Raw genomic sequence first — 24,840 nt, forward strand, 5'->3', positions numbered from 1 at the left:
GGAAAACTTTAACACATTCTTTACTGATTTGTAGAGTGAGTACTTGTGGGTCACCCACAATGAGTAGCCTTCTCTGAATCCATTGGAAGGACAGTATGCTTGGCCTTGATACTCTCTTTGTATGTGCTGTGGACATCATTGATAATGTTGTTTTGAAGTCTCATAGTAGATTTAATTTTCTATTTTGAAACAAGATAACTGAAAGCCCCTGCAGCAGGGAGAAAGGAAAGCTGGATTTAGGGAAGTGGTCAAAAAAGTAGTGGAAAAGTGGCAAACGAGTGTTGTTTCAGAAAAGAAGAGGCTATCAGCAAGGGTTTCACCTTACACCTCCATGACATGTAGTAGTTGTTCTCTGCAGTCAATTGTGCTTGGGGTTTACTGAGAAGTAGGGACCCTCCTAAGGGTAATGGTCTGGAAATTTTGATTTCAGATAGGTTAAGAAAAAAATATGTTCTTTATTTTTGGAGAAATATATTCATAATACATTGTATGCATAGTTAAGATTCATTGCTGATCTGTTCTGTTTGAAAGTACCCAAATGTAAATTTATGTATTAATATATAGTATCACACAGAAATAATGCCAGCATGGGTAATTTAATAGCAGTGAATACATATTTCTTTGCATTCCCTCTTGAATCTGGATGTATAGTTTTTTCATATAAATATAGTTTTATATATATATATATATATATATAGTATATTAACTATTTACTAGGGAAAAGTCGTATATGCCTTTTCCCTAGTGTTTATATATAACTAGATTGTATGGTTTGTGGTGGTAAGTTATAGATGTTACAGGAAGAAGGAATTATAATTTTCCTGTTCCATATTGAATTCCAAATGCAACAGGTTTAGAAGAAGCACCTTTCATGTGTGAGCTATTTAGAGATGACGAGGGCAGTCTTGTCTGCCAGTTAAAAACCAGGTTTAAGAAAAGAGATGGTTTTCTACATACCTGAAATCTGTAACATAATGCAGAGCACCTGCATAGCAAAAAACACTAATATTTGTAGCATGATTGCTTAAAGAAATAAATCACGTTTTCAGACATTTGAGATTGAATGTTCTTTTTGTCAAGAAGCTTCACTTGGTTTTTATTACTCTTTCATCCATTTCTGCTTTTGTTCTGGAGGTAGTATTGGTCAAAGGATGGTGGTGCAAAGGTGGAAGCTGCAGTTCACTCAGTATTCTTAGTTTGCATGATTGTTCCAAGGTAATTGAGTTACTGTCAAGCTCTGCATATCAGTTCTTAAATAAATAAATACCTAATGAAAAATCTGCAGAATTGACTTTTGAATTTTAGTAGTGACCTAATTATTTCAAGTACTCTTCAATTCTCTCCCCACAATTATTTTAATAAAATTAGTTAATACTTTCATAGTGTTGCTTGTTTGTCTCAGGTACTTTTCTAAGTGCTTCTTATATATTTAATCCTCATGAACTCAGAGGTAAGTACTGTTTTATTCCTATTTTATAAACAAACTAAAGTTCATTGACTTGTCTAGAGTTATACAGTTGAGATCAAGTTGAGATTTGAACTCAAGTATACTGATTTCAGAGTTCATCCTCTTAAGCCTTTCTACAAAAGAATGTAAGCAGTCTATGACAAAATGAGATTTTTTTGTGTGTGTTTCTGATGAGAGATGAAGAACATGTCCCCTGTCTCTTGGTTCTTTCCACAGCTAGGTGGCATACCTGTCTCTCCAGTGAAGGACATACTTGGGAACAGAAATAATATGTCATACGGAATCTCTGCTCCTATCTCCTTTCTTTTTGTCTGTTTGTACTCTCTGTGATGGTCAGAGAACAGTTGTTGCATGTGGCATTTACTGTCCAGTGCTTGGCTCTGCAGAGAAGATGGGACTGGCCTAGTGCTGGATGGGGAATGTGTTTTCAGCTTGTCTCATTCAGTACTGTGAAGCATGCTTTTATTTTCTGTTTTCAGTGTGATACAGCTCGTTTAAGAAATGTTAAAAAGTGTTTTCAGACACAGTCCACTGTAAAAGTAAGGTGATACAATAAAACTTTACTTTGGATTCCAGAATTTTCTACTCTGATACCAGGCTGATTGCTTCTATACACTTTAAGGTATAAAAATAATAGCATAATTTGACTTCTGCTCATTTATTTTTAGGAACCCTAAGGACTCTGCAATATGAATAATTCTCTGGAGAACACCATCTCCTTTGAAGAGTATATTCGAGTGAAGGCACGGTCTGTCCCACAACACAGGATGAAGGAATTTCTGGACTCACTGGCCTCTAAGGGTCCAGAAGCCCTTCAGGAGTTCCAGCAGACAGCCACCACTACCATGGTGTACCAACAGGGTGGGAACTGCATTTACACAGACAGCACTGAAGTGGCTGGGTCTTTGCTTGAACTTGCTTGTCCAGTCACCACCAGTGTTCAGCCACAAACACAGCCAGAGCAGCAGATCCAGGTTCAGCAGCCACAGCAGGTTCAGGTAAAAGAGAAATGTACAGTATGTTAAATATACTATTTGCTGTTAAAACTTTTTTTTTTTTTTTTTTTTGTACCGGGAGTGAAACTCAGGGGCACTCAACCATGGAGTTACATCTCCAGCCCTTTTTGTATTTTATTTAGAGACAGGGTCTCATTGAATTGCTTAGCACCTCACTTTTGCTGAGGCTGGCTTTGAACTTGCAACCCTCCTGCCTCAGCCTCTTGAGCTGCTGGGATTGCAGGCTTGCGCCAGCCATTGTTAAGGTTTTAATTAGTAGGAATATGTCTGTACAGAGGTCAAGAGATTATTTGGGGGGATCTCTGAAACTTTTTATTTTTTGTTTTTTTTGTACTGAGAATTTAACCCAGGGGCACATTACCTCTGAGCTACATCCTGGATGTTTTTTATTTTGAGACAGTATCTTTCTCAGTTTCTGAGGCTGGCCTTGAACTTATGATCTTCCTGCCTTAACCTTCCAAGTTACTGGGGTTATATGTATGTACCACTGTGCCCAACTTGACCAAAGGTTTTTTTTTAAGTCATAGATGGACACAATACCTTTATTTTTATTTGGTACTGAGGATAAAACCCAGTGCCTCATACATGCTAGGTAAGTGCTTTATCACTGAACCACAATCCCAGCCCTTGACCAAAGATTTTAAAGAATTCATGTACACATTCATACAGTCATTCATCAGTGACCATGGGAGATTGATTCTAGGATTCCTTGCAGATACCAAATTCTGGATTTTTAAGTCCTGTATATAAAATGGTTAAGATTATCTAGGGTCAGTGGTGTTTGCATGTAATCCCAGCTATTTGGGAAGCCAAGGTAAGAGGATTTCAAGTTCAAGGCCATTTGGGAAATTTAATGATTTCCTGTCTCAAATGTAAAAAAGCTGGGCATGATAGCCCATGCCTATAATCCAAGTGGCTCTGGAGGCTGAGGCAGGAGTATCGAGAGTTCAAAGTGAGCCTTAGCAACTTAGCAAGGCTCTAAGCAACTTAGTGAGACCCTGACTCTAAATAAAATAGAAAAAAAAGGGCTGGGGATATCACTCAGTGGTGAAGCATCCCTGGGTTCAATCCTGGATACCAAAACAAACAAGCAAAAACATAGTCTGGGGAAGTAGGTCAGTGGTAAAGTGCTAAATGATGTTTTGGCTGGGAGTGTGAGGCAAGGGGATCAGAAGTTGGAGGCTAGCCTCGGCAGTTTAGTGAGACTCTTCAGCAATTTAGCAAGATCCTGTCTCAAAATAAAAAAAATAAGAAGGTCTTGGGGTAAAGGTCAGGGGTAAAACACCCTGGGTTCAATCCCCAGTCCTATAAAAATAAGACTTTTTAGCCAAGCTTTCTTGAATAAATGGGTAGTTAAGTCTAGCTGACTATTTTTAATTTAGTCTTTCATTATCATAATATTTAAAATGCAAGCCAGATACGATGGTGCACATCTATAATCCCAGCAACTCAGGAAGCTGAGGCAGGAGGGTCACAAGTTCAAGATCATTATCAGCAATTTACCAAGCAACTTAGTGAGACTCTTTCTCAAAATAAAAAATACAAAGGGCTGGTGATGTGTCTCAGTGGTTAGGTACCCCCTGCTTGAATCCCTAGTACCTACCCCCCCCCAAAAAAAAAAACCAATAAGGCAAATAAATAAAATGGGGTTTAATTTGTCTAACCTGTGGACTTTGCACATTTAATTTAAACGAATATTATAAATTGAGTTTTCTAATATTACTTTTTTGAAAAGTTATTGGAAGTGGTAATAAATCCAAAGCTACCAAAATAATAAACCAGACAATATGAAGGTGAATATGGCTAAACACAGCAGTTTAAAAAAAAATGTAGGTGGGTACTGTGGTGCTTGTCTCTAATCCTAGCAACTCAGGAGGCTGAGGCAGGAAGATTGCAAGTTTGAGACCAGCCTCAGCAACTTAGTTAGATCTTGTCTTAAAATAAAAAAGAAAGAGCTGGGACGATAGCTCAGTAGTTTAAAAAAAAAAAAAAAAAAGTATATGGTTAAAGATACAGATGTATTTAAGACTTTTTATTAAATGTATTCTTGGCAAAGGGCATGGTGGCACATGCCTGTAATCCCAGCAATTTGGGAGACTAAGGCAGAGGATTGCAAGTTCACCTTCAGCAACTCAGCAACACCCTGCCTCAAAATAAAATTAAAAAGGGCTAGGATGTTATTCAGTGGTAAAATGCCTACCACCATTAAAAAAAAAAAAAATCCTTCTGAGTGATTTCAGACTCAGATATAGGCATAGTGTTTACATATTATACACATGTGTTGGTTTCTTGTTCTTTTCTGTATTCTTCTGAAGAGGGATATAGAAGTATGTATGTAAAATATACACGTACATATTTATGTTTGTGCTGGGGATTGAACCTAAGGCATGTGCTGAACTATGTCCCCTTCCCCTTTAAACTTATCTTAAAATAAGTGTAATTTTTAGGGGAAGATGTATGGTTAGCAAGTACAGGAGTGCAATTGGATGGGAGGAATCAATACTTCTAACGTGTAGCACTATACGGTAGACAACAATGAGTTGTCAAAATAGCTGCTAGAATTTCAAATGTTTCCAACAAAAAAAATTGCTAAATGTTTGAGGTGACAGATATACTTTACCCTAATCTGATCATTACATATGGTATACATGTATTGAAATGTCATATTGTATCCTGTAAATATGTGCAATTATTATATGTCAGTTAAAAGCAGAAACTAGGGATTGCCAATATAGGTTAGTAGTAGAGTGCTTGCCTCTCATGGGCAAGGCCATAGGTTGTATCCTCAGCATTGCAAAAAATAAATAAATAAATTACAGATAAGCCAAATAAAACAAAGGGAACTTTTAAAAAAGTGTACCCAAGTTGTTTTGACTTAAACCTATATTCTATTTCAGGGCAGGGTGGGTTGGGAGAGCAGTGCTAGGGATCAAACCCAGGGCCTTCCACATGCTAGGCAAGCACTCCCATCACTGAACTTTGCCTCCAGTCCCCAAACCTGTGCTCTTAACTAGTATTTCTGGAATACAGAAAACATGTACAAACAAAAAGATAATCTAGTAGAGAAATGGACAAATGTTACAAGTAGACAGTTCATGAAAGAATATAGATGGTGTTAATAAACATACCAGAAAATCCTTCATATTACTAGTGATTATGGAAATGTAAAAATTTTAAATGAGATCATCTCATTTATTATATAGGAAAACAAAGATTTCATTTAGGGGCTGGGGCTGTAGCTCAGTGGCAGAGCTACAGAGCCTAGCATGTGTAAGGCACTGGGTTCAATCCTCAGCACCACATAAAGATGAATGAATAAAATAAAGGCATTCTGTCCATACATAACTACAAAAAAAGAAAATTAAGAAAAAAAAAAGATATCATTCAGGGTGACACAAGGGTATGAGAGAATAAGTTAGAATAAAATTGCATAATTTTGTTGGAAATGAATTTGACAGTACTGGCCTTTAATTTATGTTTATAGATATATGTGTATATTCACTGTTGTATTGCTTATAGTAGCAATATTGGAAACAAGTCTCTTTCAGAAAGAAAAATGGCAGATAATGGTACAATTGTATTGTATTGTCCTTTGTGGCCAGAAGAATGAGATAGATAATACATCTTGATTGGGGAGGATGCTTAGCAGATTGTTGAGTTTCAAAACCAGTTTGGGGGCTGGAGATGTGGCTCAGGGGTAGAGCACTTGCCTAGCATACACTTGGCTGCAATCCCCAGTACCTCAAAAAAAAAAAAAAATCAGTTGATATCACCCTATTTTTTAATTTTGTTTTTTCCATTGGTATTGGGGATTGAACCTAGGGGTGCTATATCACTGAGCTACATTCCCAACCCTTTTTTAATATTGAGATATAGTCTTTAAATTGCCCAGGCTGGCTTTGAACTTGGGATCCTCTGGGCTCAGCCTTCTTAGTTGCTAGGATTACAGATGTGAATCACCATGCCTGCCTTCACCCTGGTTTTTAGCATGTAGAATGTAGTGGTCCTTGAACAGTAATAGTAAAACCCCAAATAGTAATTGAGTTGGAGAGTGGAGTACTAAGGAATATTTGGAAAAAAAATTTTTTTTTTTCCAGGGCTGGGGATATAGCTCAGTTGGTAGAGTGCGTGCTTTGCATGTACCAGGCTCTGGGTTCAATCCCCAGCACCACACACACACACATACACACACAAAATTCCTACATTACTGGGGACTTAACCTAGGATCTCATGTGTCATAGGTAGTGCTTTACCACTGAGCGTACTCCCAGCTAAGAACTCCCATTTAAGTGTGGATAATATTGGGGGAGTGCTAACTTCTTTGTTACTGTTAAGTCTTTCTGTGTTAAGTGAAGGAGGTTCACTTGAAACTTGTTTTTCAGAGCTTCTTAAAGCATCCAAAAGAAGTAAGTGTGCCAGAGGAAACACCTGATGATGAATGCCAAGGTTTGGTTTCCTTGGCACCCATAGAATTGCTTGTTTCTCCTCTGCCCTTCCACAGGGAAAGAACTGAGCATTCACATAAGGCTGGTTGGTCAGCCTAGCCTTGCTAGAGTTTGCTAAATGAGGAATACTTTGGAAAAAAGGCACTTCTCAGCACTTGGTCTCTTTGTTGCTGGAAGTGAAATTTGAAGGCTTTAGTGTGTTTTTCATTCCTTGTCATTGTCATCCCAGCATTATCCCTCTTCTTTTTTATTTTTAGACATACAGTGTCACAGATCAGTTGGAATCTGTAGTATCCTCTGTGAATATCCCCTCCCCCTGGGTAAATACATGAAGTTCAAACAGTGTGAGCATCTTTTTTTTTTTTTTTAATATTTTTTTTTTTGGTTGTAATTGGACACAATATCTTTTACTTATTTATAAATAATCCCTTTATTTTATTTACTTAGTTTTTGTGGAGCTGAGGATCAAACCCAGGGCCTCACATGTGCTAGGCAAGCACTCCACCACTGAGCCACAACCCCAGCCTCTCCATTCAGCTTTTTAGTTATAAGATAATCTGAAGGACCACTACAACTCCTCCAAGTTTACTAAAAAAACCATTCACTAAAGAATAGAAGGTAATTCAAAGGATTTATGAGAAAGCCAGAGAATAGACATTGAAGGCTATCCAACCAGTAACTAGATCTGGGTCACATTGCTAGCCTGCTTTGGTAGAGATTTTCAGCCCCATTTTTGGGCACAGGTCTTCACACTACAGTCTTTCCTGGGACTTAGGTCATCCTGCTGCATTTTGCCACATCCTCCCACTTTCACCAGAAAATTCAGTCTTTGGTTCCTGCTGCCCATGTCCAGATTTCATGCTGTGTGTCTAATTTGGGAAGCCTTGGTCACATGCCTACACTTCAGCTGTGGGAGAGGTTGGGAAAGTGATTCTGGCACTTGCCTTGAGGCGGCAGTGTTCATAATATATGGTGTATTATGCAAACATAAGGTTTCCAGCCAAAAGTAGCACTTAAATCAGCTACTTACTTACTGGCACTTTTGGATCCTGATCATCACTTAGGATTAGTGGGCCATTTATTGCTCTTTTCTGGACCTTTATATTCTTTTACCACATTTAAATCTCTTCCCAACCATGGTTTTAAGTTCGTTTGATAAATAATCAAAAGTTTGTTAAGTGTCTAATATTTTGGTAAAGACGACCTGCAGAAGAACATTATGTGAGCAGTAAAATCCTACCAAGATTTCTAAGGTTTTGCTGAATAATTGTTAAAAGTTATAGATGGGTTTGGAGTACAGGTGCTGTGATTCAGAATTTTGTGGCACATTGAGCACGATTCTCAGTGGTCCTTCCTCAGTGGGACTCAAAACATGATGTGAGCCGAGTGCTTTACTCCATATATTTTAGTAGTCCCCTATCTTTTTTTTAGTTGTAGACGGACACAAAATCTTTATTTATTCATTTATTTTTATCTAGTGTTGAGGATCGAACTCAGTGCCTTACAGCCTTACACGTGTGAGGTAAGCCATCTACGACTGAGGCACATTTATTATTATCATTTTAATATGTAATTAATACAATACTATTAATGAGTTCTTTTATTGTACACATCTTTCAAATCTGGTATGTGTTTTTCAGTTGGAGCATATTGTAATTTGACTAGTCACATTTTGAGTGATTGCTGGATACATGTAATTAATGGATACTAGACCAGTGTAGCTTTAGGGAAATATGGAAATAGAAATGTAATTTATTATCTTTCTTTTCTGTTGGTTCTTTTTCTTCTTTTTTAGAAGGGGGTCTTGCTATGTTGCTTAAGCATCTGGGATTACAGGTGTGCACCACTGTGCATGGCCAGTAATTTTTTCAATTACTGTTTAGGAGATGGAATTTGGAAATCCAAAATACTGACCCATCTTATTTTCCATTAAATAAAATATCAGTTTAATACTTAAAATAGCGAGAACAAAACAAAATGTTATTGGGGCTCGGAGTTATAGCTCAGTAATACAGTGTGTACTTACCATGCTTAAGACCCTGTGTTCACTGCACAAAAATCAACTGAAAATGGCTCAAAGACCTAGAAATTAGACCAAAAACTATGCAACTCCTAGAATAAAACTCAGGGTCAACACACCAGCTTATAGTCATAAACACTGGCTTTCTCACCAGGACTCCTAGAGCTCAGGAGCTTCTGCACAGCCAAGGTAACAAGAATGTGAGGACTGAGGATGTAACTCAGTGGTAGAGCACTTGTCTACCAAGTGCAAGGCCCTGTGTTCAATCCCTAGTACCACAAAAAGAAAAAAGGGGAAGAGAAAACATACAGAATGGGAGAAAAAATTTTCAAGCTACTCTTTTGAATTAAACAGACACTTCTCAAAAGAAGACAGTGTATTTTTGATAAATGCCTCAGTGATGCTGATGATGTTGGCCTGGGAGCCACATACATACATATATATATATATATATATATATATATATATATATATATATATGTATATGTGTGCGTGTGTGTGTGTATATATATATATATATATATATATAAAACCTGATTTATTATGCATGGTGGCAGAATGCAGTTCATTTCATATTATACATATAGAGCACACTTTTTCAAGACACTGATTGTACACAAAGTATTTTCACACCATTTGTGTCTCATACATGTACTAGGGTAATGATGTCTAACTCATTCCATCATCATTTCTACCCCTTTGCCCCCTCCTTTATCCTCCCTCCCCTTTGCCCTATCTAAAGTTTCTCCATTCCTCCCATGCTTTCCCCCCGCCCCCAGTCTCTATTATGTGTCAGCATCCTCATATCAAAGAAAAATTGGGTCTTTGGTTTTTTTGGAATTGACTTGCTTCACTTAGCATTATATTCTCTAACTTCATCCATATACCTGCAAATGCCATGCTTTTATTCTCTTTTAATGCTGAGTAATGTTCCATTGTGTATATATACCAAAGTTTCCCTATCCATTCATCTACTGAAGGGCAGGGAACTATGTTTTGATGTTGTAAAGAGATGTGACTGTAAAGAGATGTGACTTTACTCCATGGAAAAAAATAAGGAATAAAATACTTTTATAGCATTTTACTACTTTATTATTAAATATTATTCCCACTTTCTTCTATAGGGAAGTGGACATTCCCTCCCTGTGTATATATTTGCGGAAACTGAGACTTAAAGGCTGGCATATTACTCATGGACTTCAAAGCCAAGTCGGTGATCTCAGTATTGAACTCTTTACACAACTTGATGGCTTATCTTTTTTTTTTTTTTAATTGAGAAACATCATTATTGTGATATAATTTACACATTGTAATTCATACAGTTTAGGGGCTGGTAGTTATATAGCTCAGTGGAATAGTGCATGCTAGCATGTGTAGGGCTCTGGGTTTGATCTCTGGCACCAAATAAATGAATAAGTAAAGTATACAGGACTTAGGGATGTAGCTCAATGGTAGAGCACTTGCCTACTATGTGCTAAGCCCCGGGTTCAATTCCTACTACTGCAAAGAAATAAAAAACAGCATATAGTTCAGTGCGGTTTTGTATATTCAATGAGTTTTTACAACTGTCGGTTCTATAATATTTTAACCACCCTATTAAAAAAATCTTATTCCCATTAGTAATACTGCATGTTTTCCCTAACCCCTACCCTTCCTCGCCCCTGTATCTACAAGGTACTAATTTACTTTCTGTTTCTATAGAAAATAGACCTTTTTTAGTCATTTCATACAAACAGAATCGTATGATGTGGTCTCCTGTGATGGACTTCATTAGCTTAATATTTTGGATTTCTTTCTACCTTTTGTTTTACGAATAATGCTGCAGTGAACATTTATGTACAAGTTTTTATGGATGTTTTTATTTCTCTTGGGAAGATACCAAGATATTTACTGAATCTTATGATTTATTTATCATGTTTGTTATGTAGTGTGTTTAACCTTTTGAGGAAGTGTCAGACACTTTACAAAGTGTGACAAAGTGGCTGTGTCAACTTTATGTATCTTATATAAGCATTCTGATTTCTCCACATCGTCAGCAACACTCGTAGATTTTTTTTTTTTTGGCGGGGGGTGTGCAGGGGACTGTGTCTGGATATTTTGCCCAGGCTGGCCTGGAACTTAGAATTCTTCTGCCTTAGCCTCTTAAGTAGCCAGGGCTACAGGCGTGTGTGCCACTATTCCCAGCTTGTCTTTTTTTATTTTAGCCATCCTAGTGGGTATCATTGTGGTTTTGATTTTGATTTGCATTTCCTTAATAACCAGTTATGTTGGCCATTTGCATATGGAATTTTGTGTTTTTAAAAATTATTTATTTATTTTTATGTGATGCTGAGGATTGAACCCAGGGCCTTGCATGTGCTAGGCAAGCGCTCTACCCTGAGCCACAACCCCAGCCCCTTGTTTTTGTTTTTGATAGTGGAGATTTAACCTAGAGGCATTTTATCACCAGCTTTCTTTTTGTTTTTTATTCTGAGACAGGGTCTCTCTAAGTTGCTTAGGACCTCACTAAGTTGCTGAGGCTGCATTGAACTTGCAATCCTCTTGTCTCAGCTTCCTGAGCTGCCTAGGATTACAGTTGTGCACCACCGCACCTGGCTGTATATTTTTTTGGAAGAAACCTCTATTCACATTCTTTTCCATTTTTTTGTTCATGATATAAGGAAGAGGTTTAACTTCATTCTTTTACATGTGGATATCCAGTTATCCCAGCATCAGCCTTGTTATCTTATGTCATGTGTATCTTTCTGTTATTAGATTGATTTACACCCTCATCTGCTTTCTTAATATCTGCCATTTGTTTTGTTTTGTTTTCTTTTCTTTTCCCTTGTTTTCTATCTTCCTAATTTCTACCTGTAGTTAGGGAAAGGTTTTTTTTTTTTTTTTTTTTTTTTTAATTCCATAGTATGTATAACTAGCATCTTTTCGTGCTACTTTGTATGCTGAAATAACAGTAAAATGACACAAGCTACATTGTTTCCCAAATGTGTTTCTAGCATATAGTAATCTTGTTTAGAATAAATTATCTGGATTCTTTAGAGTATCATTATTATTTTTAAATGACTTTTCCATTAACAAAAGTATCTTGAGTAGTCTAAAGACACATGCAACAGTGCTTGAATTTAAAACAGCAAATTTGGAAATTACTCCAGAGGAGATTGCGAGAACTTTGTCCCTGTTATATTTTCTACTTGTTCATAATAGGAAATAGGTTTGATCCTGAGTTGAGCAGTTGAGAATGGGTTGTGTTTGTTTTTTCTGGCCTCGTAGAATAGGTGACCCCACTCTTTTTGTCACTTGCTCCAGAGATAAATTTTTTTTTTTTTTTTTTTTTTTTATGAGAGAGGGAGAGAGAATTTCAACATTCATTTATTTTAGTCTTCGGCGGACACAATATCTTGTGTCACAAGATCTTGTGTTTGTATGTGGTGCTGAGGATCGAACCCGGGCAGCACACATGCCAGGCTGGCGCGCTATTGCTTGAGCCACATCCCCAGCCCCCAGAGATAAAATATTTCTAAATCATATATTCATAAATTATATCTTGTACCACAGTATTGATATACAAAAAGCATAGGGGTTGCATTTTTAAATAAACTTAAAAATTAGCAAAATTTCTGATTAATTTTTTTCTTATGCTCAATTGACTGACTTGCTTGCTCTCTAAGGTAGGTATCTCTCACTCTGAATGCAATATGATGCTGAAGAACATTTTGGGGGATTGTGGCATCCTTAGAAGCTTTGTCTGGGCTGCACCCCTACCCACTTTCACATCACACAGGGCCCCTCTCTGAGATTTTTGTTTTCCCTGGGGGCTGGATTCTCAATATTGTCTGGCTCACTCATTGGTGAATCTTGTTGCTGCAGGTACAGGTGCAGGTACAGCAGTCTCCGCAGCAGGTCTCGGCTCAGCAGCTCTCCCCGCAGCTCACCGTTCACCAGCCTGCCGAGCAGCCCATCCAGGTCCAGGTGCAGATCCAGGGCCAGGCACCGCAGTCAGCAGCCCCTTCTATCCAGACCCCGTCTCTACAAAGTCCCAGCCCCTCGCAGCTGCAAGCAGCCCAGATCCAGGTGCAGCACGTGCAGGCGGCCCAGCAGATCCAGACTACAGAAATCCCGGAGGAGCACATCCCACATCAGCAAATCCAGGCTCAGCTCGTGGCTGGCCAGTCTCTTGCTGGGGGTCAGCAGATTCAAATCCAGACCGTGGGTGCCCTTTCCCCACCACCATCCCAGCAGGGCTCACCTCGGGAAGGGGAGCGGCGGGTTGGCACGGCCAGTGTCCTCCAGCCTGTGAAGAAACGCAAAGTGGACATGCCCATCACTGTGTCCTACGCCATCTCAGGGCAGCCGGTGGCCACCGTGCTGGCCATACCACAGGGCCAGCAGCAGAGTTATGTGTCTTTGAGACCAGACTTACTGACAGTAGACAGTGCCCACCTGTACAGTGCCACTGGGACCATTACTAGCCCTACAGGAGAAACTTGGACCATCCCTGTTTATTCTGCCCAGCCCCGGGGGGACCCTCAGCAGCAGAGCATTACCCACATTGCCATTCCCCAGGAAGCCTACAACGCAGTTCATGTCAGTGGCTCACCCACAGCCCTGGCAGCTGTAAAGCTGGAGGATGACAAGGAGAAGATGGTGGGCACCACGTCTGTAGTGAAGAACTCCCATGAAGAGGTAGTGCAGACCCTTGCAAACTCTCTCTTTCCAGCACAGTTCATGAATGGCAACATCCACATTCCAGTGGCTGTGCAGGCCGTGGCAGGCACGTACCAAAATACAGCTCAGACTGTTCATATATGGGACCCCCAGCAGCAGCCGCAGCAACAAACTCCCCAAGAACAGACGCCACCACCACCACAGCAACAGCAGCAACAGCTCCAGGTTACTTGTTCAGTAAGTGAGATTTACCTTTAGGGCACCCTGCTTCTTCAGAGACCTGTGAAACACAGAACTTGCCTGCAGTGTCAAGCTTGTTTTCTGCCAAAATGTTAGTCTTATAGTGGTAAGAGTATTTAGCATTTTGAGGAAGGAAGAGAAGCAGCTGATTAGACTATAAAACAGATTGTATCTTCTAACTACCTGATGGTTCAAAATGATCAGTAACTACTTTGTAATTTTAAAGCTTTAAGTGTTGAATGCCTGGAACACTTCTTTTGTATTCTCTTAGGAAGAATAAACTTAGAGGTAGGGATAAATAGGATACTCCGAAGATTGTTTGCCTTCCATGTGCTGTTACTTTGCATCACAAGTGAACAACTCTAGTGAAACCATTATAGTTTAGCACATAGCTTGTAAACTCATCATGGTGGAAAGGCTATGAACCTTCTCTGATTATTGTCTATAATCAGTGTAGGTAAGTTAAAAGATTTAAAAAAAAAAAAATACCTGTTAAAAGTTAACACCTTTGGGAGCCTTGAGTAAGTTACCTATAGAGTGGTACCTCACAAGCATATCTTGCTTGAAAATAGTCAAGATAAGCCTTGGTTAATTGGATTTTCTGACATGGCAACTATGTTGAAAACTTTTTTTCACTCCCTCCTCCAATTCTGGTATTTGAACCTGGAGTGCTTTACAAACACTGAGCTACATCCCCAGACTTTTTATTTCTATATTTCATTTATTTATTAATATATTTATTTTTGTAGTACTGAGGCTTAAACCCTTGAACCCAGGGGCTCTCTACCACTGAGCTACATCCTCAGTCCTTTTTATTTTTATTTTTTTAAAGACAGGGTCTTGCTAAGTTGCCTGGGATGGCCTCAAACTTGGAATCCTCTTGTCTCAGCTTCCTGAGTTGCTGGGATTATAGGTGTACATGCCCATGTCCAATTACTTCAAAATTTTTGGATTGCAGAAAAGTTCTCAAAAACTGTTGAAATTTTAACTTTTACAGTGGCACTGTACAAGTGGGCACTGTCTACTGTTAAAAATTTTAACTTTAAATTGTGTAGCTCTTATTTTTTCTAATTATTAATCTCAGGAATAGCTCAGAGGTGTGAATAGATTAATCTGTTTAGGCTATTAGTAAGCTTTCTAGACCCTTTTCTAGTAGACTTTTAGAATAGCATACAGATCCTCTGGTCTTATGGGACTGCTGAAAGTAGCATGTCTCAGTGGGCATAGGCTTCTGGGAATGCATGTGAAGGAGCTGGCACAAGCAAGTTAGATGAAGCACTACACTCAGAAACTCAGACCATAAATTACTAATCAAACTAAGCAACTAATTAAGTAAAGGCTGACCAGTTTAGTTTGTTTCATGGAGAAAACATTGTATCATCTTGGATGACTTATTAAATACCTGGCTGTCAGGCCTAGAAGTAGAAAGAGATGGTCTTTTAAAAAAAAAAAAAAAAAAAAGTTTTTAAGTGTAGATGGACATAACATCTTTATTTTTACTTATTTATTTATTTTTGAGTAGTGCTGGGGATCGAACCCAGTACCTCACATGTGCTAGGTGAGTGCTCTACCACTGAGCCACAACCCCAGCTTGAGATGGTCCTTGTTTAACTGAATCTAGTTGTGAGAGTAAGAAGTTGTGATTTGCAAGCCTGGAGCACTGGTGCATGCTTTTAATCCCAGCTACTCAGAGACTGAGGAAGAAGGATCACAAGATCAGGGTCAGACAGGCAATTTACTGAGTTCTTGTCTCAATATTTTTGGGAAAAAGGGCGGGTGATGTAGCTTAGTGGGAAAGTGCTTGAGTGTGCTTGCCTAGTAGTATAAGGCCCTGGGTTTGATCCCCAGTACCACACACAAAAAAAAGGAATTCATGATTTCTTTTCTTTTGAATTATTTATAAGGCAGCATAATTAAGAATGACAGCATGATACATAAACAAACAAATTGGGAATTCAGAAATTCTAGGTTAAAAGTTAACAGAGCTACTCAGGAGGGGCTGAAACAGAAGGATCACAAGTTCAGACTGAGGAATTTACGGAGACCGTGTCTGAAGATAAAAAGGCTAAAGGTGTAGCTTTCAATCACCCATTCAATCCCTAATACAGCCACAAAAAAAAAAAAAAGTAAACAGTGGTGTCTCTGGAGAATAATTTACAGCATCTAAGCTGTAAGAAGAATGGAACATCATAAATACAGAGATGAACCAATAGGACATTGCCAAAGGCAACATAAGAGGGGAACCATGAGAGAGGAGTTAGGATAGAGGAAGGGGAGTGATGTCTTTTCAAAGTGAAGAGTTGGATTAGATCTGATTTGTGGTAGGAAATCTGAAATTTCTGGATAATGTGACACGAGCAATCAAGCAGAGGTATATAGAATCAGAAGATTTGTAATGGGGCTCTGCTCAGCTTTTGTTCATAAAGGTAGAGCACATTAGGCCTTCCCTCAGCTTTCTTTAACCTAATGGTTCAATTGCAGGTGAGGCTTTCTTTGGAGCTTATTGTTCTCTGTAACTTATCTGTCTAGGCCCTCTAGTATGAGAAGCTCTTTTCTGGAGTTTAGTGTTCATCAGAGTCTCTCTTTTAGCAATCTTACAGGAATTTATGTCAGGTTTTATTATCAGAAAACCTGAGAATACCCATCACAAGGGAAAGGTGAGTATGTTTGTATAGATCACAAATAAGCCTCTCCTTTTCTCATCAGGCTTTGGGCTGTGTGTTGGGGAATAAAGTTAACAACACAGGCTCCTTTACCTTAGGATCATTTAGAACCCAAGGAGAAAATAGATATGTTATATGAGTTGAATCCTAAGGAGAGCTGGTAATAGTGTTGTGCTCTCTGCTGCCTTGGATTGAGGAGGGCAATAACTTTTTATGAAAGCTTTCATATTTTTTGTTCTTAAAACCAGATTTATGGTAAAACTTTCTTTTGATCTGATATCCACCATCTGTTGCTCCATTTCTCTGCTTTATTCTTTTTTTCTCAGGAGTTCTTAAAAGTATTATCTGCACAGAGGGCTCTACTTGTTTTCCATCATTTTTTTTTTTTTTTCCCTAAAAATGGAGAATCACTGATGCCCAGACTGGCTTAGAACTCCTGGATGTAAGTGATGTTTCTGCCTTAGCTTCTCCATTAAGTAAGCCGCTGTGCTCAGCTTCAGTTTTCTTATTGACTCCTGTCTGAATCTGTTCTTGTCTGGGTGAGCAGTGACATCTTGTGGCTAGAAAATGGGCCCATTTGTCTTCATGCCCCTTCCCACCCCACCCCATCTTTCTTTGATACTGGGTATTGAACCCAGGGGCACTTTACCAGCCTCAGCCCTTTTTATTTTATTTTATTTTATTTATTTTTTTTAGAGAGAGAGAGAGGAGAGAGATAATTTTAATATTTATTTTTCAGTTTTTGGCGGACACAACATCGTTGTTTGTATGTGGTGCTGAGGATCGAACCCAGGCTGCACGCATGCCAAGCGAGCGCACTACCGCTTGAGCCACATCCCCAGCCCTTTTTATTTTTTTTTACTTTTGAGACAGGGCCTTCCTAAGGTTCTAAGTCTGGTCTTAAACTTGTAATCCTCCTGCCTCAGCCTCCTAAGCTGCTGGGATTACAGGTACTCACATGTCTTGGAGCAAAGGTTTTCTTTAGTGACTTCTAGAATAGCCACTGGAGTCAAGAAAAACGCATACTAGGGTTTTTGTTCAAATCACTACAGAGTCAGTCAACTCTTTGCCCCAGGCTGTGGTTTAATGCACTCTTGAGCCTAAGACAAAACTTTGCATACATGTTTGTTGGATTGATCAAATATATAAAACGGGGGTATTTTGGGGCTGGGGTTGTGGCTCAGTGGTAGAGCGCTCTACCACTGAGGTACAGCCCCAACCCCCAAATCTGTTCTATTAAGCATCAGATGTATACCTTGATTAGAAACCCATGTAGACATTAATAGTGTGGACCTAACGTTATGTAAAGGTTATTATTTCTACCTTTTTTTTTTTTTTTAAATTGAGGTCAAGTCTTGTTATACTATCCAAGCTAAACTCCTGGCTCAAATGATCCTCCTGCCTCAGCCTCCTGAATAACTAGATTTACAGGCATATACCACCACACATACCTGCCTATTTATATTTAGATTTTAGACATTTTCCTGTCTATTTAGACACTTGCCTTTCCGGTCTGTTTATGTAAAACCATCACACTTCTTGGTGGGGGGAGGATAATGAATTTTTTTTTCCATTTTAGAAATGCTAGAAAATAGAAAGTTTTTTGTCATTTTTCATATATTCCTCATTCTTTTTTTTTTTTTAAGAGAGGGAGAGAGAGAGAGAATTTTAATATTTATTTATTTTATTTTTTTAGTTTTCGGCAGACACAACATCTTTGTTTGTATGTGGTGCTGAGGATCGAACCCGGGCCACCCGCATGCCAGGCGAGCGTGCTACCGCTTGAGCCACATCCCCAGCCCTATTCCTCATTCTTTTATGGTTCGAGTATAAAGGATAATCAGGCTTATTTACATGGTTGTTTGTATACTCATTCTATACTTCTGGGTCTTGTTTCTTTTATCTTAATTATGTAAGTAAAATAAATTTATTTATAGCCTTTTTTCTATATTTTTATTTATAATTTTTTTATAAATTTACTCCTTGAAGACCAGCAGACATTTTTTTAAAAATATATATGACTTTATTTTATTTATTTTTATGTGGTGCTGAAGATTGAACCCAGGGCCTTGTACGTGTGAGGCAAGTGTTCTACTGCTGAACCATAACCCCAGCCCCATGTAGTCTTAGTTAGTTAACATGTTTAATGTCTGCTTTGTAGTCCATTTATATGGGTATAATATAATTTGCCTAATTGGTCCCTTTTGTTGGACCCTTACGTTAATTTTTTAAAATATTTTTTTAGTTGTTGATAGACCTTTATTTTTATTGATTTGTATATGGTGCTGAGAATCGAACCCAGTGCCTCACATATGCTGGGCAATTGATCTAACACTGAGCCACAACGCCAGGCTGCTCACATTAATTTATAATTTAGATTTTTCTTTAATGCAAACTGCTTTTTAGTATCAGATGTACACCTTGATTAGAAGGCAATTCATCATTTTTTCTTTTCTTTTTCTGGATACTGGGGATTAAACCCAGGGCACTTTACCACTGAGCCACATCCCCATTCCTTTTTATGTTTTAGTTATTTGTTTTTGAAGGTTTGATCTTATTTGCTACTCTTAAAAACTCTTATTTTTGACTAGTCTCAGAAGTAGAAGCTTGCAAAGAGGACAGTCCACATCTCTTGGCAGTCTGTTCCTGGCGCTTTTCTTCCGCCTCTTTCATTCTCTTGGCCAAAAATTTGGCATATTCTATAGCCTGTTCCTTATTTTTCTTAGTACATTGTTTCTTCAGAGCAATACATGGGCACTTGTGTTGCAGGACACATGGAATAAGGAGACACTGAATCTTCTTTGGTGCTTCGGTCCTGGGTTTTTTTACCTTCTTTGTTTAAAGGTTTTCTGACAACACATTGGCAGTCATCATTTTCCTTAGAGAGATTGAAAAGTTTGCAGATTCTACTAGCTCTTTTGTGTCCCAGCCTATGAGGTACAGTAGTATCCGTAAGTCTAGGAATATTCTTCTCTCATTTTTTTTTCAATAACTAAGTTGAGAATGCTCAGATTGGCATTCACAGTGCAACCTCAAACAGATTTGTACTTCCTCTCTACAGTTCACCTTGGTCTATAACAGGAATGCCTCTTATTCAGTAGCAGGCAAACACAGCCATGGGTCACAACACTGTGTTTCATGAGGAAACCTTGTTTGTGGTTCCTGCCACTGATTAGGACCACATAACCCTTCTATTCTTCACCCAGAGCATCAGCAGCAACTTCTGTGGCAGTACACTTCTCATGATAAGTACAAAGTTTGCATTCATCATCCACTTCAATGAGCTTCTGGCAGCCAGTAGCTGGAAGGAGATATTCAGCTTCATCTTGGGCAGCTTTATTTTTTATTTTGAGATAAGGTCTCACTAAGTTGTTGAGGCTGGCTTTGAACTTGTGATCCTCCTGCCTCAAGCCTCCCAAATCTCTAGGATTACAGGTGTGTGCCACCATGCCCAGCCATCTGATCCTTTTTTTTTTTTTTTTTTTTGTTAAATTGTTGATATATCTTTATTTTATGTATTTGTTTATATGTGGTGCTGAGGATCGAACCCAGTGCCTCACACATGCAGGCAAGTGCACTACTGCTGCACAGCCCCAACCCCCTTATGTATCTTGATACATAAAATATTGGTGATTTCCTTAGGATAGAGTTCCAGGTCAAAACATGGACGTTTTCTTGAGGCTTGATATATAGCACCAAAAACTGTATTGCTCTATTTCCCCATTTAAAAGTATCTTATCAAAGCTAATAGATTTTTATTTGTTGGTAAGTAAATTTGTGTCATGTAGAAACTTTTTGCCTTCAGTTGGAATGATTTTTTCATATTCCTCAGCTCTTTGAGTAAGGGAGGTTTTGATTGTGGCATAAAATTTCTGAACTCAAGGGGATTTGATCAGAAAACAGAGATATAGTATGTATGAGACCCAAGAACTTGCACTTGTGCCCGACGCAGTGGTGCACACCTGTAATCCCAGTTGCTCAGGAGGCTGAGGCAGGAGGATCAAGAGTTCAAAGCCAGTTTCGGCAATGGAGAGGCACTAAACAACTCAGTGAGACCCTGTCTCTAAATAAAATACAAAATAGGACTGGGGATGTGGCTCAGTGGTTGAGTCCCCTGAGTTCAATCCCTAGTACCCTCCCCCCAAAAAACCAAAAACAGAAACCTGCACTTGGCGTCTTTGTATCCATCTAACCTTTTGGGGATTGTGACTAAGAATGATACTCCATCTCTTTTCCATGTGGCTTGGCTGTCAGACCATTGATGATGGGGCCATTTTTCCTTTGAAAGGAAGAAGGTGTAATGTTGTCTCCTGTTTCTATAAAATGGATTATGTCCTTATGAGTGTGAGAATCTTAATTTCAGAAGAAGCATGGAAAAATTAGAACCTTATAGCTAGAAAAACCATAACAATTGTCCTGTCTTATATCTTACAATGGCAGAGGATACAACACCACTAATTTATTGTGTTTCTTGATAGTGGTCCTTGCTTTGTGGTGTACACCTATAATCACAGCAACTGAGGAGGCTGAGGCAGGAGTGTTGAAAGTTTGAGGCCAGCCTTAGCAACTAGGCAAGATCCTGTTAAAAAAAAGGGGGGGGGGCGTAGCTTGGTGGTAAAGTGATTCAAACCCCAGCACTGTTTAAAAAAAAAAAAGAGGAACAAACAATGCCAGGGGCTCAGTGTGGTAGTGCATGCCTTTAATCCCATCTGAGGTAGGAGGGTCATAAATTTGAGGTTGGCCTGAGCAATTTAGTAAGATTGTGTCTCAAAATGAAAAAATAAAAGGAGGATATTGGGGATATAGTTCAGGAGTAGAGCCCTTGCGTAGCAAGTGCAAGGTTTTGGGTTCAAGCCACAGCATCACCAAAAAAAAAAAAGGGAAAAAAAAAATGTTAACATCAGGCCTTCACCTTAGAACAACTATAAAGTTCAGTCTGTTGGGATAAGACACAGTTATAGATACTCTCAAAATGTAGTTCTGAGGATTTTAAGGTGCAACTAAGTTTAAGCCTCAGTACTCGGCACATTTGCTACTGCAACTAAAATCTGCAGAGTAGCAACCTTGATTCTAATTGGAAATTTGTTAGAAAGGCACAATCTTTGAGTCACACCCTAGATCTTTTCAATCAGAATGTGCTCCCTCCATTCCCTTGTCCATCCTGTTACTGAATCCAGGGGCATTCTGTATCCCAACCCTTCAAAAAAAAATTTTTTTTTTTTTTTTAATTTTGAGACAGGTTTTATTAAATTTCCCGGACTGGCCTTGAACTAGGAATTCTCCTGCCTCAGTCTCTAGATAGGGAATTAACTTTTTACTTGTAGTTTTAGAAGTATTGATATCTAGGTTCCAGAGACATATTCTAGGGTTAGCCAGGGTATTGTTGTTTTTAAATAAAATACTCAAAGTGCAGCCAAGGCTGAGAAGCCTATTTCAGTTGCCTTTGCTGTCCCAAGAATAAGTACCCAAAGCTACTTCAAGGTAGAACAACAAGAATAGAGGGTTTTTTGTTGTTGTTGTTTATTTGTTTGGTTCTTTTGGTACAAGGAATGCTTTATCATTGAGTTACATCCTCAGTCCTTTTATTTTATATCTTGAGACAGGGTCTTGCTAAATTAATGAGGCTGGCCTCAAACTTGCAATCCTCCTCCTATCTTAGTTTCTTGTCTCTGGCATGTGCCAGTGTGCCTGGCAAAGAGATTTTTTTTTTTTTTTTTTAGTTAAATGAATTTAATATTTTTTTGGAAATTTGCTAAAGGACCTAATGTACAATAGTATTAACTCATTCTGATGGTTTTCCTCTCATAGGCTCAAACTGTCCAGGTTGCTGAAGTTGAACCACAGTCACAGCCACAGCCTTCCCCAGAACTTCTGCTTCCAAATTCTTTGAAACCAGAAGAAGGGCTTGAAGTATGGAAAAGCTGGGCCCAGACCAAGAATGCTGAACTAGAAAAGGATGCTCAGAATAGATTGGCACCCATTGGGAGTGAGTGTTTGGGGAAGATGGGAGATGTCTATAATCTAAATAACAGGACTATAGTAACTGGTGTCCTCTGGCTCTGAAGAGAGCACCCTCTTAAATAGTATGCTGTATCGTGACTATCAGCAAGCAAGCCTGACCCTGTACAGATGATCATGATTTGTGGGCTAAAACCAAGCATTTTTATATACATGGCTTTCTAGAGTCAATCTAGCAGACCAGAGCAAAGTGACCTTTAGGAAAAAACATGAGCCCAATGAGTGTTTTCAATGCCCTTCTTTGCCATTAGATTTATATACTTTCCCATGTTATAGAGTGGATTCTGTTTTTTTTTTTTCCTTGCTTTTACTTCTTGATCCTAATAATAATTTTGGGGATATATGTGAGATGAGGCAGGTTATAAGAAAGAAACCCTTGGTGTAATATTATATATGATTACTGCCTTAGTAGGCCGGTTTTGATCATAAATAGAAATGAACATTCCTGTACCAGCAACCTGATTCTCTGAGCCCTCCTTTCAGGAAAATGAGTACCCAATAAAGAGACACCTATACCCAGACTCCCACTCACCTTTGAGACTTGTGTTATAGGGCGCCAATTGCTGCGATTCCAGGAAGATCTCATCTCCTCTGCTGTGGCTGAGTTGAATTATGGCCTCTGTCTAATGACACGGGAAGCTCGAAATGGAGATGGTGAACCCTATGATCCGGATGTGCTCTACTATATTTTCTTGTGTATTCAAAAGGTAGGAAGCACCTCTACATAGAAATATTTTTAAGCTCTGTTCCCATTTCGTGTTTGCTGATTAGTCAAGTTTAGTAAAATGACTTGAAGTGAAAATAAAGAAATTCTTTTTTAGCTATACAATGAGTTTTAAAATAAACTGTTTTAATTGCAAAGACCTAAATGTTAGTGATCTAGAGCATTTGGCTAGCATGCACCAGGCCCTGAGTTTCCTCCCCAGCATAGCTTCACAAAAGAAAATAAAGAAGAAAAAAGGAAAAAAAGACCTAAATGTTCGCTTTAGACCATAAAATAAGCAGACAAACATCTAAAATCCTACCATCTAGCAAAACTTCTATTAAATTATTTGGTTATTACCTTAGTAGCTTTTTTTTTTTAATCACAAAGCATTTCACACTCTTCTGTTAAAATGAACATTGTTTTTATTAAAAAGTAACTTATTTAGAACAAAGTCTGGTGCTAACATAGCTTTTCACATTAATACTATGTTAACACAAAGCAATTATTTGAAGAAGTCTGATTAGAATTGTATATGAATATTGTTAGACTTTTAGGACACATAATGTGAAGCATAAAATAGGAGCTCAGATTGGCAGTTTGGGAAGCATTTTTTAGTATTTGAAGTCTTTTGGAGAATTCATAATATGATTGAGTAGGACTTACTTGTTGGGAATTTGGTGCCTGGTCCTGAGAAAAGCCTGCCTCCCACTTTGTTCCTGTTTCTTTCTGGCCCTAACCCAGATACCATGTGAATAACATTACATGATCTCTTCACTTATGCTATGCCCAGTCCTAAAAGAAAGGTATAGTCAGGCTGGGGATATGGCTCAAGTGGTAGTGCGCTCACCTAGCATGTGTGAGGCCCTGGGTTCGATTCTCAGCACCACGTAAAAATAAAACAAAGATATTGTGTCCATCTACAACTAAAAAAAATAAATACATTAAAAAAAAGAAAAAGGTATAGTCATCTCCATTTATAGACAAGAAAACTGAGCCCCAAGTTAAAAGCTATATATCTGTCCTCAAAGCTTATTCATCATTTTGTTACCACAGACAATGCCTTGCTTAGGTAAAATAACATTCAGAAAATCATCATTGATCTAACTCTATAATGTTGTGGGAATCAGTTCACATGATTTGGGTTACACTGTTAGTAGTTTGGACAGTTTTGATGTGGTAGGGAGAGGTAGTGGTGCTAGTGGAAAAATGTTTATTTCTCCCAAAAGTTTATTCAAGAAACAACCAATAATTTTCATTGATTGTTTTACTTTTTAGTATCTTTTTGAAAATGGAAGGGTAGATGATATTTTCTCCGATCTTTATTATGTTCGATTCACCGAGTGGCTCCACGAAGTTCTGAAGGATGTTCAGCCTCGGGTCACTCCACTTGGTAAGTCTTTGGAGCCTTTTCCTGTTTGAATTCTAAAACATAGGCTGTTTTGCACCAAATGTGGTGGCACACTCATATAATCCCATCAACTCTGGAGGCTGAGGCAGAAAGATTGTAAGTTTTGAGACTAGCCTCAGTAATTTAGTGAGGCCCTAGCAACTTAGTGAGACCCTGTCTCAAATAGGAAATAAAAAGGGCTGAGGATGTGGCTT

General features: G+C 38.5%; 1 protein-coding gene and 1 pseudogene across 4 annotated transcripts in view; one reads left to right on the forward strand and one right to left on the reverse strand.

The window, feature by feature from the left end:
• Positions 1–24,840, forward strand: part of Qrich1 (glutamine rich 1) — a 47,676-nt gene that overhangs the window by 10,516 nt on the left and 12,320 nt on the right. For all 4 annotated transcript variants that reach the window (XM_076868663.2, XM_076868662.2, XM_076868665.2 and 1 more), the window contains 5 exons: positions 2,137–2,466; positions 12,814–13,848; positions 22,323–22,500; positions 23,085–23,239; positions 24,514–24,628. In XM_076868663.2, the coding sequence (XP_076724778.1) occupies positions 2,158–2,466; positions 12,814–13,848; positions 22,323–22,500; positions 23,085–23,239; positions 24,514–24,628 (1,792 nt within the window). In that variant the 5' untranslated portion in view covers positions 2,137–2,157. The remainder of the gene's footprint in view (positions 1–2,136; positions 2,467–12,813; positions 13,849–22,322; positions 22,501–23,084; positions 23,240–24,513; positions 24,629–24,840) is intronic.
• LOC143408672 (small ribosomal subunit protein eS6 pseudogene) lies at positions 19,092–19,839 on the reverse strand (annotated as a pseudogene).

This window comes from Callospermophilus lateralis, chromosome 10 (genome assembly GCF_048772815.1).
Source record: "Callospermophilus lateralis isolate mCalLat2 chromosome 10, mCalLat2.hap1, whole genome shotgun sequence".
Classification (NCBI taxonomy): Eukaryota; Metazoa; Chordata; class Mammalia; order Rodentia; family Sciuridae; genus Callospermophilus; species Callospermophilus lateralis.